The sequence below is a fragment of the Nymphalis io genome, chromosome 4 (assembly GCF_905147045.1).
Source record: "Nymphalis io chromosome 4, ilAglIoxx1.1, whole genome shotgun sequence".
In the NCBI taxonomy this organism is placed as follows: domain Eukaryota; kingdom Metazoa; phylum Arthropoda; class Insecta; order Lepidoptera; family Nymphalidae; genus Nymphalis; species Nymphalis io.
Window position 1 is genome coordinate 12,752,208 of NC_065891.1, and position 18,296 is coordinate 12,770,503.

General features: G+C 35.6%; 1 protein-coding gene across 2 annotated transcripts in view; it reads right to left on the reverse strand.

Moving 5' to 3' along the window:
• Positions 1-18,296, reverse strand: part of LOC126768142 (proton-coupled amino acid transporter-like protein pathetic) — a 36,854-nt gene that overhangs the window by 815 nt on the left and 17,743 nt on the right. For both annotated transcript variants that reach the window (XM_050486074.1, XM_050486073.1), the window contains exons 3-9: positions 12,476-12,595; positions 6,944-7,094; positions 2,513-2,634; positions 2,142-2,226; positions 1,207-1,451; positions 689-901; positions 204-370 (exon numbers count right to left, since the gene is read on the reverse strand). In XM_050486074.1, the coding sequence (XP_050342031.1) occupies positions 204-370; positions 689-901; positions 1,207-1,451; positions 2,142-2,226; positions 2,513-2,634; positions 6,944-7,094; positions 12,476-12,595 (1,103 nt within the window). The remainder of the gene's footprint in view (positions 1-203; positions 371-688; positions 902-1,206; positions 1,452-2,141; positions 2,227-2,512; positions 2,635-6,943; positions 7,095-12,475; positions 12,596-18,296) is intronic.

Below are 18,296 nucleotides of genomic sequence, written 5' to 3' on the forward strand. Positions count from 1 at the left end.
TCTACTTTATTTGTATTTATCTCGTGCTTGGTGATAAAAACACCGTGAGAAAATCAACCAACCCACATTGGAGCAGCGTGGTTGAAAAGACGTCTCCTCAAAAGGAGAGATCTTATCGCAGTAATGGGACACTTACAGCCCGCTAATTTACTCTTAATTTACCTATGTTTACGTCATACGTGATTTTTTCTTTGAATACTCACCAGATATTGTTACAAGAACTGTTCTTACGCTGATTTGTATAACATTTTCGAACTTGGAAAATCTAGTTAGCAAAACTCGCGTTATCATTTCCATGGGAACATAGAACTGTAGGGCGAAGGAAAAATACATGACCAATGCCATTAAAAGCTTAGCACTTTGGGCGATCCTGCAAATAAATATTTATTATGAGTTTTATAATTAGTTTTTTACTTTAATCAACTCGTGCAAGGATTTTCCTCATTAAAGTCACTGTTGACTTTCTATAGTATAAAATACACGTGTAAAAACTGATTGAAAATAATATTACCTAGTTGTGCGAATAAAAAAGGATACTATTAATTTCAATAAAATCTTGGATAAAAATATAAACCAATCAAATCTCTTATCAATCTAAGCGGAGATTACACATATGTTTACGGAGGCAGCAAAACATTTTATTTAAATTTTATTTCGACGAGCTGCTAGTACATGAATAAATCCATACCATTGATCTTCAGGTAAGTTCAGCGTAATGCTTCCTTTGACAGCATCACCAAATTGCACATATCCAAAAAATCCGACAATTCCATAGAGAGTAATAACGATCACCATTGAAACATTCAGCACTCCGGGGCAGCCCAGGAAATGCTGAGGTTTGGCCATCTCGTTTTCAACTGGCATAACTACGCCTATACCTTCCATTGCAAATATCACTGTGCTAAAATATAAGTGTATAAAATATGATATAATATTTAATATTATTTCTACTTTGTGGTATACTACCCACCCATCTTATATTCTATTGCCAAACAGCAATACTTAGTAGTAGATCCGTGACTATTGGCACAAACATAACATCTTAGATCTAAACGTATATGAGAGGTGGTGACCATTTACCATCAGATGACAGATATATCTGCCCGTCTACCGACATCTATTATAAAAAATATATTGACATAATCCTTTTTTTTAAATGTAAAGAAAAAAATCGACTTGATCATTTGTTAAAAACATGCTATTTACCTCAAGAAAAGCGGCCATTGTGAAATGTTAGCAACCATATCTCGCTCGCTTAAAGGTGGCAAATCGACAAACGTGTAATACAACGTCACAGCGAACACAACTACAATAAGAAAGTTTGCAATGGCTGAAAAGGGTACCAAGTACTTTAGGTTTCGAATCTGACATATTAGTATAAGTGGTACCAACGTTAGAATACAATACATCCGTATAGAGATGTCGTATTGTGGATAATACACATCCATTACCTGAAATTAATAAAAATATGTTATTACAACTATCTGTCCTTTATGCTTTTATTAAAATAGTTTTATTAAAACTCGTTGGTGTAGTGGCTTGATGTAAGGCCGCAGACCCGGAGGTCCTGGGTTCAAATCCCAGGTCGGGCCAATAAAAACAGTTATTGGATTTTTCTGTCAGAAAACTCTCAATAGCAGCCCGGAGTCTGGAAGTTGGAATTGTGTACACTCCCGTGCCTCGGAAAGCAAGTAAAGCCTGTTGGTCCTGCGCCTGAACTCTTTCCGGTCGTGTCGAATTGCCGTCCTATCGGATTATGAGAGTTAGGGAATAGAGAGTGCACCTGTGTTTGCGCACACACTTGTGCACTATCTTATCTTCTGCGTAGTAGCCATACTCACTCTTGAGATTGGCCGCCGTGGCCGAAATCGGTCTGGAGGACATTATTATTATTATTATTAAAATAAGAATACAATTTCTATGTTCCTAACATCAAAGAACACAGACATTCATACTAAGATTCTACATTCCCCCTTCAGCAGTTCCAAACAAACAGTTTTTCAGATATGAATCGCAGCATTTGAAAAAGTCTTTTGTTTAATCCTTTATGATAAATATTGTGTTCTAGAATTTGTTTTGTTTTGGAGGTATAATATTTATTCTCAGTAAATGATAACAATATATTGTCAGTTCAATAATACCTCCTTAATAGATGATCCTATGAAGACAACGTACACGCAGAGTACGCTTACATATGTAATAGTCATGGAATAATCTATAAATGTCCTGCAATAAAAGATAATATGAACTTTTAAATTATAAGGAATTTGATTTAAATTTTATCAAAAAAAGATCAGATTTTTCATAGATCTAAGCGAATCTCAGTCGCCTAATATTTAACAAAAAAAAACGCACTTATTTTTTTCTATATTTTTATCTTTACTCATTTGGGTTTCTCGAAGTTTCATCAAATTAAATAATTATCAAAAAATGAAGTCGAAACCGGACTTTAAGGCAATATAGGTACTATTTGATTCGATAATATAATAAAGAGTATATTTATAAGGCTTACTTTACAAATCCTCCCCATCTCTGAACCCTCTTGGGTCCGTAAGTAAAGGCTGCACCGCAAGTTTCAGCAAAACTCATTGAAGGCTTCTTTGCCACGACACAAACTTCTTGAGAAGTTTTAACCTAAAAATATTAATTTTGTATTAGCCGATATTCATATCGTGTCATTAGTAGTACAATTTTCCTTTTAAGTTTCCTTCCTTTTAAGTTGTATAATGTATAATATATGTATAAATTGCCTCGTTGTTCTACAAGTGTTCTAAGGCTTCAATATCTGGATTCACAGCAAACTGTGAACTTAAGTTATTGGGTTTGCTATCTGGAAATTCTCCGCAGCAGCCCGGAGTAAAAAAGCTTATATAAAAACACTCCCGGAAAGACTATATTTTTGTATTAGTCCGTTTTACGCATAAAAATCGAAATCAGACGGCTTACTGGCATTGGAACATTAACGAGTTATTGCCATGAGAGAGGCATTTGTTCCAATTGCATGTGTGGCTTCACACAACAAGGCTATTTAAATAATGTTTTTAAATTGGTTTTTATAATGCCATTACCACTTTCGAAAAATTGTCTTGAAAATATTTCAATTCTTAGACCGGTTTGATGCTCAACTCTCATAATATATGTAAGTAATTTCTTTTGTATGATTTCTCACTCAGCTGTTCTTTGTCAAATTTTGCTTTGATGTTATTCGATGTTATTTCCAATTGTGCCCACAATTTACGGTATAATGTTACTGACATATCTGCTAATTTGATATTGTATTCATCATATTTTTAATTATTTATTGTTGAAACTCCATCTCAAAATATGTTCGTTAGAGGAAAAATTTAAAAGCGTTATGTAGTTTTACGGGACCTGATGTATTTTATTTACTAAAAAGCCAAGTGCATATTGAAGTATAATCAATCAATCATCAATCAACAGCCAATCGTTGTCCACTGCTGAACATAGGCCTCTCCCAAGGTGCGCCAAAGCTCCCTGTCCTCCGCCTTCCGCATCCAGTTGGTGCCCGCCACCTTCTTAAGGTCGTCGGTCCACCTGGCTGGAGGGCGCCCTACGCTGCGCTTGCCGATTCGCGGTCTCCACTCTAGGACTCGTCTGCTCCAACGGCCATCGGTCCTACGACATACGTGACCAGCCCACTGCCACTTCAGCCTGCTAATTTTGCAAGCTATGTCGGTGACTCCGGTTCTTTTCCGGATAATCTCATTTCTGATCTTATCCTTCAAAGATACTCCGAGCATAGCTCGCTCCATAGCACGCTGAGCGACTTTGAATTTGTGGACTAGTCCCGCAGTTAGTGTCCACGTTTCGGCACCGTATGTCATGGCAGGTAAGACGCATTGGTTGAAGACTTTCGTCTTCAAACATTGCGGTATAGACGACTTGAGGACTTGACGAAGGTTGCCAAATGCTGCCCATCCCAAGCGAATTCTTCGATCGGCTTCCTTCTCGAAGTTGTTCCTACCGACTTGTATTATCTGTCCTAGGTAGGTATATTCACTAACAACTTCGAGAGGTTTCCCCTCGACGTATATCGGTCCCGGCACGACATGCCTATTGAACATGACCTTGGTCTTGTCCAAGTTCATGCCGAGACCGACACACCGGGAAGACTCGCCTAGGCTACGCAGCATTTCGGTGAGTTGTTCCAGCGACTCTGCTATGATGACGATATCGTCGGCAAATCGAAGGTGTGAGATGTACTCGCCGTTTACATTGACTCCATACCTAGTCCAATCCAGCGTTTTGAAAACGTCTTCCAACGCGTTGGTGAACAGTTTCGGGGATATTACATCCCCCTGTCTCACCCCTCTGCGCAATTGGATCGCCTTCGTCTTACAGTCCTGGATGTGGACAGTCATTGTAGCGGCGTTGTACAGACATCTCAGTACCTCGATATATCTCCAATCGATATGACATCTCTGCAATGAGTCGAGCACTGCCCAGGTTTCGATGGAGTCGAAGGCTTTCTCGTAGTCCACAAATGCCATACACAGCGGCTGATTGTACTCTTCGGTCTTCTGCACAATCTGCCGAACAGTATGGATGTGGTCCACGGTGCTGTAGCCTGATCGAAAGCCGGCTTGCTCTGGGGGCTGGAACTCGTCAAGTCGTCTGGCGAGACGGTTCGTGACGACTCTTGAGAACAGCTTATACACGTGACTCAGGAGGGAGATTGGTCTGTAGTTTTTCAAGAGGGTTTTATCACCTTTCTTGAAAAACAGTACCACCTCACTCCCGCTCCACGTTTCCGGGGTCTTGCCATGTTGGATGACGGAATTAAAGAGGCTTGCTAGCTCTTTCAGGACCGGAGTCCCGCCTGCCTTAAGCAACTCTGTTGTGATTCCGTCATCTCCCGGAGATTTGTTGTTTTTAAGCTGTTCTAGAGCCGCCCTAATCTCTCCTTGGTCAACGACCGGGAGCTCCTCGGAGTAATGGCGCATAAGAGGGGCGCGCTGGTCATCAATACTGATTCCCATGGGTTTATCCGATCTTGAAGAGAACAACTGCCCATAAAACCTCTCTACTTCTCCGATAATCTCAGGCCTAGAGGTAACGACCCCACCATTTTCAGTTTTAAGTTTTGTCAGACGCGGCCTCCCAAACTTGCGAGCGAACACTTTCGATCCCCGATTTTGCTCAATCGCAGCCTTGATGGCACGGGTATTGGAGCGTCGGAGATCGCGTCGCGTCAGCGTTTTTATTGTTCGGTTTAAGGCCTTATCTGACAAAAACGATGGTAGTTCTCGTCGTTTTCTCATGAGCTCGAGTGTCTCAGCAGAGAGTTTTGGTGCGTTGTCTCTTCTCTGTGGCGGAAAACACTTGCGGGATGTGTTTTGCAGTATTTTGACCAGCGTGTCGGTTCTCTCATCAATGCTGCTTATGGTTTCCAACGCGGTGAATTGATTTTGAAGTTCCATTTGGAACTTTTCGGAGCCTTGAGCAGCTTGGAGCATGGTAGGTCGGAGAGTAGACCTCATCATTCTCGATCTTTCGGCTTTTAAGTTGATATTTAGAGTGCCTCGAACCAAGCGGTGATCACTTCCGGTATTAAACCTGTTGATCACTGAAACATCTCTAAATATGTGCCTTTTATTCGAGATGATAAAGTCTATCTCGTTCCTTGTCACGTTATCGGGGCTTCGCCAGGTCCACCTCCTCTGAGGCTTCTTTTGAAAGAAAGAATTCATCAAAAAAAGCCCCTGCGCTTCGAGAAAGTTTACCAGCATTTGCCCCCTGTGATTTCTGCAGCCCAAGCCGTAAGGTCCGACTTTCGATTCACCGCTATCTTGTACTCCCACTTTAGCATTAAAGTCTCCCATAACAACATTGTAGTGGGCCCTCGAGGTGTCGTTGAGGGCCTTTGCGATGTCCTCGTACATCGCTTCGACCACATCATCAGAGTATGTCGAAGTTGGCGCATATACCTGTACAACCTTCAGGGAGTACCTGTCGGAAAGTTTTAGGACAAGGTACGCTACCCGGTTCGACACACTACTGATTTCCACAATGCTGCTAATGAGATCCTTTTTGACTAGAAAACCGACACCACCCTGGGAGAGGTTATCACCTTCGCGGAAGTAGAGTAAGTTACCGGACTCTAGAGTTATCGTGTCCTCCCCCTGTCTTCGGACTTCAGATAACCCCAGTATATGCCAGTTTATATGACTTAACTCTACTTCTAATTCGGCGAGGTGATGGTCCAGCCTCATCGAGCGTCCATTATACGTTGCCATTTTCAGTCGTTTTATACGGTAGCCTGCCGTGAACCGGTGATTCTTAGCACCCCCTGCCCTGCCGATACCGCGACCGCTACCTTGGTCGGGCCTAGCGGGCTTGCCGGTAACTGGGGGCCTTTTTTTTGGGCGCATCTGCCATTTAGGGAGGGGTTTGCCCATACTCGCCGCGCTGGGCAGGCGTGTTGGCGAGCGCAGTAGGGGGTAAGATGTTTATGGGAGGGGGGACGCTGCTGCCCATCCCCCCTTTTCCCCGTCCCTCAGTCGCCTCTTACGACACCCACGGGATGAGATTGGGGAGTACTATTCTAAGCCGGTACTCCACGGCATTATAACGGAAGTATAATGTTGTGTCAAAATTCAAAGTCAATCGATCGACTAATTTTCGAGTTTTACAAAAACGAACATACATTTTATATTTATTTATATATAGATAGATTGATACTAACACATTGACGAGCTGAATGACCTTGCCTTTGCTGATCCATTGCAAAATTTTTCAAATTCGTCCAGATAATGTGATTAGTACCGGTTATATTACTTTAATTCTCTTTATATTATTATTTAAAGTTGATTGCATTAAATGGTTGAAAATTCAAGCGGAACAGAATACAATTATGATAGTATTCTTTGACTGCTCATTTGAATTAATTAATAACAATACCATACATATCATGAATACTTACTACCAAATGAACCGCGTGTGTGCAAATTAGACCAGCGATTAACGTTCCCAGAACTCCAACAGCGAGACCGGCATTTTTAAAAGCTGATGGCATAGCCAGAATTCCAGAACCCAAACAAGCCTTCAGAAGATGTAGCATTGATCCAATTGTTCTGTGAGATAAAAAATTGTAAATTAAACAAGAAACTATATTATAAATATGTATTTTCTTCAATGAACCGAAATATATTTTTTCTTTTCCTTAACTCATATGGTCAGTCGTTCATTATTGAATCCAAGCATTGTTTATCAAGCTGTTGATTGAATCTTTTCTTTGAATTGGTTAAAGTTATTTCTTATAAACATGTTGAAAATTCTAGAATAGAATACTAAATAGCAGCTAGTATTAAATTAAAACAACAACGGGTTGGTCATGTCTTCTGCAGGCGATAAAAATGCCATTACATTCCTTGTCTATCTCAATATGACTTAGAGCTAGTGTCCGACCGAAGTTCGATTTCTGGCCGAAGCCGAGGCCCAAGGTTTAATAGGTGAATAAAATAATATTTTTTTAATAAATAAGTTTAGGGATACGGTATATAAGCACCTTAACTGATTAAAATCATCTTGAAACTTGTCAAAAATAATATCACTAAATAATTTTCGCTAATATTCGCCGCATCGCCTCTTAGATAGCGCTGGCGTGCAATCGTAACAGTATCTTGAATTTTGGCATTTACTAGAATCCTGCGGTTTGGCCGAAACTTTGGCCCATTTCGTACGATGTCGAAGCCGAAGGTTTTGTCGGACATTACTTATAGCTTAATATACTCGTATAGGAAATATAATATGTATGAAAATAAAAATAAATTCCATAAATTGAACGCTCAAATGATGATCGAAGAGATATGAAATACAATTGTTATAATTTATAATTGTCAAATATAATAGTTTTTTATTTTAATTTTAGTTATAGTATATATGGATAAAAATACTGTACATAGATTAATAATAATAATAAATAAAATGTATTTGACGTACATGTTAAAATAAATATATATTATACAAACGCTCAAATACATTTTAGATGTTTTAATGTTGCATAAACGTTGCAATATTACATTAAGTTAAAATTCTTATTATCTTAAGACGCAAACAAGTGCACGTGTTTTCACGAGTCTTATTTGTAAAACGTGCCGTTTGAATAATAGTAGTTATAAAAATATCTACGTACTTTATGTTTAATTATTATTGCAACTGTGTGGTAACGAATACTTTATATCGAATATGACCAATTGGTATATAAGGCGAATCGCTATAATTTATTTTATTTATGAGATATACCAGTGGCCATAAGTACCGAGATGGCCCAGTGGTAAGAACGCGTGAATCTTAACCGATGATCATGGGTTCAAACCCGGGCAAGCATCACTGAATTTTCATGTGCTTAATTTGTGATTATAATTCATCTCGTGATTTTACGGTGAAGGAAAACATCATGAGGAAACATCAATCAATCAATCAACAGCCAATCGTTGTCCACTGCTAAACATAGGCCTCTCCCAAGGTGCGCCAAAGCTCCCTGTCCTCCGCCTTCCGCATCCAGTTGGTGCCCGCCACCTTCTTAAGGTCGTCGGTCCACCTGGCTGGAGGGCGTCCTACGCTGCGCTTGCCGATTCGCGGTCTCCACTCTAGGACACGTCTGCTCCAACGGCCATCGGTCCTACGACATACGTGACCAGCCCACTGCCACTTCAGCCTGCTAATTTTGCAAGCTATGTCGGTGACTCCGGTTCTTTTCCGGATAATCTCATTTCTGATCTTATCCTTCAAAGATACTCCGAGCATAGCTCGCTCCATAGCACGCTGAGCGACTTTGAATTTGTGGACTAGTCCCGCAGTTAGTGTCCACGTTTCGGCACCGTATGTCATGGCAGATAAGACGCATTGGTTGAAGACTTTCGTCTTCAAACATTGCGGTATAGACGACTTGAGGACTTGACGAAGGTTGCCAAATGCTGCCCATCCCAAGCGAATTCTTCGATCGGCTTCCTTCTCGAAGTTGTTCCTACCGACTTGTATTATCTGTCCTAGGTAGGTATATTCACTAACAACTTCGAGAGGTTTCCCCTCGACGTATATCGGTCCCGGCGCGACATGCCTATTGAACATGACCTTGGTCTTGTCCAAGTTTAGAACCGAGACCGACACACCGGGAAGACTCGCCTAGGCTACGCAGCATTTCGGTGAGTTGTTCCAGCGACTCTGCTATGATGACGATATCGTCGGCAAATCGAAGGTGTGAGATGTACTCGCCGTTTACATTGACTCCATACCTAGTCCAATCCAGCGTTTTGAAAACGTCTTCCAACGCGTTGGTGAACAGTTTCGGGGATATTACATCCCCCTGTCTCACCCCTCTGCGCAGTTGGATCGCCTTCGTCTTACAGTCCTGGATGTGGACAGTCATTGTAGCGGCGTTGTACAGACATCTCAGTACCTCGATATATCTCCAATCGATATGACATCTCTGCAATGAGTCGAGCACTGCCCAGGTTTCGATGGAGTCGAAGGCTTTCTCGTAGTCCACAAATGTCATACACAGCGGCTGATTGTACTCTTTGGTCTTCTGCACAATCTGCCGAACAGTATGAATTAAATAGGCTTGCTAGCTCTTTCAGGACCGGAGTCCCGCCTGCCTTAAGCAACTCTGTTGTGATTCCGTCATCTCCCGGAGCTTTGTTGTTTTTAAGCTTTGTTGTTTTAGAGCCGCCCTAATCTCTCCTTGGTCAACGACCGGGAGCTCCTCGGAGTAATGGCGCATAAGAGGGGCGCGCTGGTCATCAATACTGATTCCCACGGGTTTATCCGATCTTGAAGAGAACAACTGCCCATAAAACCTCTCTACTTCTCCGACAATCTCAGGCCTAGAGGTAACGACCCGACCATTTTCAGTTTTAAGTTTTGTCAGACGCGGCCTCCCAAACTTGCGAGCGAACACTTTCGATCCCCGATTTTGCTCAATCGCAGCCTTGATGGCACGGGTATTGGAGCGTCCTTGGTATGAGGAAACATGCATGTGTCTAATTTCTCTAAAATTCTGCCACATGTGTATTCAACCAACCCGCATTGGAGCAGCGTGGTGGAATAAGCTCCAAACCTTCTCCTCAAAAAAAGGAGAGGAGGCCTTTAGCCCAGCAGTGGGACATTCACAGGCTGTTACGGTTACGGTATGAGATATACTTATTTATTTTTTGAGGCTTGATAGGGAACAGAGATTAGGGAAAGGAAGATAAAAGCTGCTGAAAGTAATAGTTGCATTTATCTGTGGATATATACATATATACTATATATGCATTTTATTGTTTCTTAGTTCCTCCTCCATTATTGAGGTATTCTCTAAATATCAAGCGTAGTAGTAGTGTATTCTCTAAATAGATTTTATTATTGTTATGTTTTCTGTAGTTTAAATTAATAAAATAACATTATTAGCGTAGTAAATAAATTTTATCAAATCATCCCAACAGACGTGTTGCTCATGTCATTTGTGTATCTTATCTATCGTGTTGTTTTACGTAAATTTTTATGCGAATGACGGTCCTAGGATATAATATTTTTTAACATTAATCTTATATAATTTGTTTGATATTGTTACACTAAAAAGTGAAATAAACTAGAATTATCCAAGCTTTATATTTGTTACTTAGTTGTACACAATGATATGTATTTTTTATTTGTATTGCCTTGTTCACAATGAAACCGTGTTAACGGAGCCTAAGTTGTAATATGTGAAGATAATACTGCGATTAGCCATTTTCTATTACAACAAAGCATAAGTTGCTTTGCATTATTAGTAGTTATTCTTCATTAAGTTAACTACTAGGTTAGGAAGTTATTAAAAATATAAATTTCTTTATAATATCATATTTTAGGCATCTAATTAACGTTTAAGTTAATAACTACAAAAATATATGAAAATGCTATTATTCGCAATAATCAAATTGCTAATTATTAAGCTCAGGCGCTATTGTTTTACAGTAGTATCGACGAGTTATATAAAATTCGTGATTATTTTCATAAAACGTTCGCTATTAAAATGAACACGAATTGCTTTTGTAAATAAAGCCATCAAAATGTTGATCTGATAATTAAAAAGTATTTATTCAATAAATAGTGTGCGATTGTTGTGATGTGATTTAGTAAATAGTGTTGATTATGGTTGGAGCGCTTTTTCATTATTTTTCTCTTCGTACAGGCCTTCCAAAGTTCAAAATGTGAGCTCTTATTTTCTATGTCGTGAGTAGGTGGATTTGAATGAATAAGAAGAACCTGAGCTACCCCCTATTCCATAACAATATGCTCTTTTCGAATTTCTTATGTGAAATTTTGATAACTGACTTCAGTAATACTCTGACATTTCAGGATCCTGGACTGCGGTGAGTGTCGGGTTTGTTGTGACAGAAGGCTCTACTGAATTATAGATTATAATGATCAGGTTTGATATTATTCTATTATGGTTTTTAAAGTGATACGTGTAAAGGAGCAAAATGAAACGATTTCATATGTTGATGTAACCTAAATTGGTATATGTCAGACAATTTATTATAATAAACAGTATTATTCAAAAGTTTTTAACATATAATAAATAATTTAATTAGTCATGAGTATGTAACTGAGCCATAAACGATATATAAAGAAAGGCTACTCATATGACGTCTATGGAGAAAGAAATAAATTAATTAAAAAATATATATAATAAAAACACTGTGAATTAGTGTATTACTACGTATTTCTTATTAAGTCATAATTTCCACCAATTTCTACGTCAAGAAAGAATCGATAATATCGTTATAAAATCTCAATATTATCCTTTTCAACTATCCTAAGCTCTTTAACCCCATTTACGACCATATATCTCCTAAGCCTCGTTCTATAAATGTAAAATATTTGTTTACGTTTGTGCTATATAAATTATGTTTGTAAATTATTCAAATGTAATAACATGAAGCTGTAAAAAGTTCAAATAATAGTCCTTTTTCATTACAAATTATAAAATTCCAATTATTATGGTTTTCTTTAAAATTGATTTTGTTCTTTCAACCTTATTCATTTCGAAAATCTCATTTCTGTTTCCAATACTGACATTGTCGAAATAATATGTCCCCTGGTTGGCACAACTTAAAGCTATTAAGGAAATCATTGAATCGATATTACTATTTCGCATATGTATATCGCAAATTATATTAAAACTTTTGTAAGATCGATAAAAATACTTTAGCAACCACAAAATTGTTAATTTTTCTCTTTCGATTTATTTTATTTTGCATTTTAATAAATAAAGCAAATTTTGAACATCTCGAATATATATTTACGAGTATTATTATTAAAGTATTTCTATGTGTGTGTAAATAATTATGCATTTATAACACATTCCTTTTACAGTTTTGTATAATGTGTTTGTGTATAATGGCATGTGTTGCTACTCGGGAAATGTTTGATCCCCGATATTAGTTCGGCGAAACGGCCCGCGTGTGTATAATATAAAAATACTTACGAATTTGGATGTTCCACTTGTCTGTGCTCAAAAGGGTTGTATGCCTTCTCATTATTGATTATATCTTTTGAATCTATGCTCAAAGTCGATTGAAAGCCAGTGTTGCTCGTCAAGTTTGATCTGAAATTAAATAACGTTTTATATATTTTTTTATATTTTTTAAAAACATATATTATTTCTTATTTATAGGTAGACATTGACGCTTAAAGTAATACTAACTATAACATCGCAAATACGCCAACAGACTTGGGAATTAATAATTTATGTTATAAATGAATGTAAGCTTTATGTAAAAGTATAGTATATATTAAATATAGTATAAAATATGACATAATATTATGATGAAAAAGTAAAACCCTTGCAGAATAACTTTCGTGCTTAACCCATCTGCCCATCGCAACTTATTTTGCTAAATAACAGTTGAAAATCAACTCATATAAAGGTCATTCACCTAATAAACGTATGTATCGTATGAATAAATGAATTTTTCTTTTTATGTGGGAACGATTTGTGATATAAAAATATTAATTCTTAATCGAAATATGAAGGCTCGAATAAGAAAATATTGAATATTGTTTTTTATTTATTTTTTTAGTAGTTGCTTTTTTTATTCTTAACATTTTTATATCGTAATATACTTACTACTAAAATAAAATAATATTTATATTTATTTTTTTATTATTCGTATACGAGAACTAGCCAAGTTAGACCTTAAGCTTCAATATATTATCTTAAGTTATAAGAAGAAATGATATTTTAAGTTGTCATAAAATATTTTATGTTGTTACAAATAAATTTCAGGACTGACCATTGAACTTGGCACCAATTTAGATATCACTCCTTTGTCGTTAAATTCAACAACCAAGGCATATATAATAATATTGAACTTGGCTCTCATTTCACATCTATGTTTTTGATGGGATAATATATAGACTAAAGTCCACTTCATCATAATATATCATATCTCATGAATGGGCAAGATAACATTTCCTTTCAGAAAAAAAAATACTATAACTTTATTTCAACTTATTTGTCACATAGTAATAATAAGATCAAAAATAATCCTTATCAAAATGAATGATGTGAGAATGAAGTATTATTATATTAAATAATCTGATATTACAAAATCTAACGACTATTTATCTAGAGGAGAAAACAATTCTAAATATAAATTTTATTTACGTATTCTTTCCTCATTCCCAAGGTTATAAAAGCGATAATAATTGATTAATATCGTTTAAATTAATTTCCTAACAACTCCAATGGTAAGTTTGATCAATGTTAAGTCAAGCGGAACGTCAATAGAAAATAAGTGGATTTTCACATTGACAAATGTATCCATAAAACACAGTTCCGGTCCAGCGATGTCAATCAGAACATACTATAGAATTAGTCAAGGTCAATAGAAAACTGGATTAAGGTCGACGTTGATTACGTTCGTTGTATTGGATTAAAAAGTAACAAATAGTTTACTTGATGAAAGCTAAATATTTAGGAATTAAAACTATGAGAATTTTCAGAATTTAAAAAGGTAAAACCTGTTATAATAATCACACGATCCACAGTTATTTTCCGATCCCTATTCGAAAAATTGATTGTACGTAAAAATGGCTTGACAAAAATGTCTATTAAAAGTGCTTGGTGGCGCCTACTTTAATCTCCATTCAAGTAGGCTTTACTTTTGGAACTTATATTTCAATCATAAATGCGACCATGTTTAATGGAAATTGAGTCAAATTATAATCATATACAGTATATATTCAAGTGTAAGAAAAACTTTTCAATCGTTTTGCTGGGCAGGCAGGTTGGTGATCGCAGAATATAGCTCGTCGTACAGGTGACGCTGCTGCCCGTCACCGGTCTGCGGAATTTAGCTACGCCTTTATCGAATGGTTATACCGCCATTAGTCGGTCGCCAGAGAATTGTTTGTTGGTCGGCAGGATACACCACGTGCGGGTGAGGTTGGCTGAAAGCAGTTACATGTAGTTGTGCTCCCTTACATCTTCGTTGTATACTTCGATAAAATTTATTTTATAACCCATTTTGATCATAATAAATATTGTAACAAAAACTATGTCAATTTGGACCAAAGAAATAGTTCCAATTGTTCGGTTACGTTCCAAATTTAAATTGTTGAAACATGTTTACGCACTTAATGTTTAGTTGAGGAATTAATTGGAATTTGTAGCATTGTTTCTTGAAACAGATCTTACGGTTTTACTTATATTGACCTAACTTAAGACTAACTTCGACTTTCATTGCTATTGTTCATTTGAATAAAATTTACATTCAATAAATTATATTAATCAAGTTAAGCTACATTTTCTTTAAAAGTCTATAAATATTTATTAATTAATTTCTCTCATTATTTCGACAGTATTTTATGTGAGTTTTCTTTGATATTCCCACGATTGTAAACCTAATTTAATAAATGTTTTATAATTGACAGAAACCTTTTAAAATTCAAGATAAAATAAAGACAAGAAATTATTATTCCTTTCACTTATTGCATGTATATTACACGTTGTCGCCAATTGTGAGCATTTTAATTTATAAAATTTAAACTTTATTATATATTAAAAATTATAATAAAAAACTATTTTATCGTTACAATTTTTTTTGTATTATAAATTATAGCTGTTAAGTACAAATAGTTATTTTATGTACATAAATTTACTACACAGATAATCAATTATTTACTTTTCAGGCCTTTCCAGGCAACTTTCGTGGCAAAAATTTAACTATAATGTTAAAAAATAATAATAAAAATAACTTACATCATTTAAAAAAACAATTTCCTGGATATGCCTATCGCCTGAGATTGTCCGATATCGAGTGGTAAGGTCATAGCTGTTACTGAACTAATTATGGAGATCAGAGTCAGCATCAAAATAGGAATAATGTTGTTAATTCATTTCATGAATAAGCATGATGCTGATAGGAGAGCTTTTGTAAGCCGGACACAGTCGCTACCACCCACTCATTTACTACGTATTGTTGTGTTTGAAGAGTAAATGAGCCAATGTTATTCCAGACAGAAGGGCAAAAAACTTCTTAGTTCAACGTTGGTGGCGATGTAAGGGATTGTTAATAATTCTTAGAGCGCTAAGATACGAGGTAATACTGTTTAGTAGTAGTAAGTAGTAACAGCTTGTTAATGTCCCACTGCTGGGCTAAGGCTTCCTCTCCCTTTTGAGGAGAAAGTTTGGAGCTTATTCCACCATGCTTCTCCAATGCGGGTTGGTAGAATACACATGTGGCAGAATTTCAATGAAATCAGACACATGCAGGTTTTTTCCTTCTCCGTCAAGCACGAGATGAATAAAACACAAACTAAGCACATGAAAATTCAGTAGTGCTTGCCCGGGTTTGAACCCACGATCATCGGATAAGATTCAAGCGTTCTAACCACTAGGCCATCCCGGCTTTTGACCAAATCAATACTGTTTACGATTAATATATTTTACCATAAAAAGTACAAATTATTGTTCGAAAAACATGCACGTTGGTGTTTAATATCATTTAATGGTCTTTAATTAATAACAAATTATATATTAATTAAATAACCGTAATACAATTTGGAATATACTTAAGAAAGCATAAAAAATAAGCGCCCGATGTATAAGTTTCATCGACTTTTTTTAAATCCACTTTAAAATGGGTTTGTTCCATATGAGAGCTGTGACTTATAAGTTTCTTGCAATGCCGTTCATATTATAATTTAAAAACTTATTTCCAAATATAAAAAAAATATATATAATTAATTTTTTTTGATTATTATATTATGAAGTACATAATATGCTAGAAACATCATTGTTATAAAATAAAATTAGGCTTAATGTAGGCTACAAACTGTCAAACTATAATATTTAAGAATAGATAAACTTAAAACATCGCTTTACTCCATATATTCTCATTATAGTCAATTATAAAACAGTAAATAATAAATTAAGTGAGGTATATGTAGTAAATAACTGCCCGTAAGTTTCATATCGATGTGCACACTTATGTACACATTTCCTTTTTTATATAAAATACATAACTGGACGGGCAAATGGGCCACCAGATAGTATGTGGTTTCCAACGTGCATTGACATTGGCATTGTAAGAAATGTTAACCATTCCTTGCATCGTCAATACGCCACAATCTTGAGAACTAAAATGTTATGTTATTTGTGTATGTCGTTTCATTCTCACTTCAAAGTAGGTATTGCTGTATGGCGGTAGAATATGTGATGGGGGTACTTACACAGACGGGCTTGTACAAATGACCACACAATGATTTCGCTCACCACCACACACCAGTACTATTGATGAATCAAATGAATATCAAAATATTAATCTCAACGATTTACAAAATTTACTTAAATTGTACAAATATATGTTACTTTTATTGTTTATTATGATATTACATTTCGAAACATATAAAAATTTAAAAACAATAATTTTAAAATATTTTTCATACAGTTTTATATCGCCAGCGATACGATTCGGGCGACACGACACGGTACGTATTGCATTTCTATAATACAATTATAATAATGCAAGAAACTTTCAAATTGCATAAATAATACACAAAACAAACATTATTTCTTTATATTCAGGATTTATTTTTAAATGGAACTAAGCAATCATATTATTTAACAAAACAAATGACTAATGTTACAAGAAATACAAGAAGATATCTTTCGTCAATTGTCAAAATTTCAAGAGCCATATTAATAATATCACTGCGAATATGTGAAATCAATAGATAAAATGTTGTTAGTTACATAATAAAAACATTGAATTTGTATGTCATTTTTATCAATTGCGAATATCAATAAAGCTTTGCTCAAATATATAATATATCAAGTGCAAAATCATATTGTGGAAATTGAAAAGTTTCTAACAATAAATTTCTTACAAAAAAAAGCTATCTGATATGAATACAAACAAACATAAAAAAATAGAATACTAACATAACTGCATAAAAAAATATCGAGAAGTAAATAGAAAATAATCATTTATGATATACTTACATACATCATTACTGACACAATGTATATGCTATGTTTATTAAAGAGAACGTAGTTTTTTTTCGCTTTAATATAAACCAAGTATCTTAGTTTGCTTAACTTAATCGTTATAAAGGAAAGAACCGCAATACTTCTGCAATAGTTTGTGAAGTGAGATGAAAAACACAAACAAACTAGTCAGCTTGCGATGAAGCCCTTGAGATCTGATATTGCTACACTTTCGAATGGTCTTTTATCTGCTAATAACGAAAACTATTTTAAGCCCCTGATAAATATTTTGATTAAGAACGCAAATCGTTATTTTAATAAATATTTCTTATTAATTTTTAATATATTCAACAATCTCCAAACCTAACTTAAGGTTAGGTTAGAAAAAATATAATCTGTAATATTAATAAGTTAAGAAATGATATTTTAATTTTGTATTTTATAAGAATGTTTGTACATAATTAAAAATAAAATACCGTACCGTAACAGCCTGTGAGTGTCCCACTGCTGGGCTAAAGGCCTCCGCACCTCTTTTTGAGGAGAAGGTTTCTCCGCTGCTCCAACCCGCATTGGAGCAGCATGGTGAAAGAAGCTCCAAACCTTCTCCTCAAAAATAAAATATAAATTAAAAAAAAAACCATATATGTATGGTTTTATAAAATACAAAATTATATATATATATATAAGCCCCTGATAAATATTTTGATTAAGATAAAACGCAAATCGTTATTTTAATAAATATTTCTTATTATTTTTTATTTTGTATTTTATAAAAATGTTTTTACATAATTAAAAATAAAATATAAATTAAAAA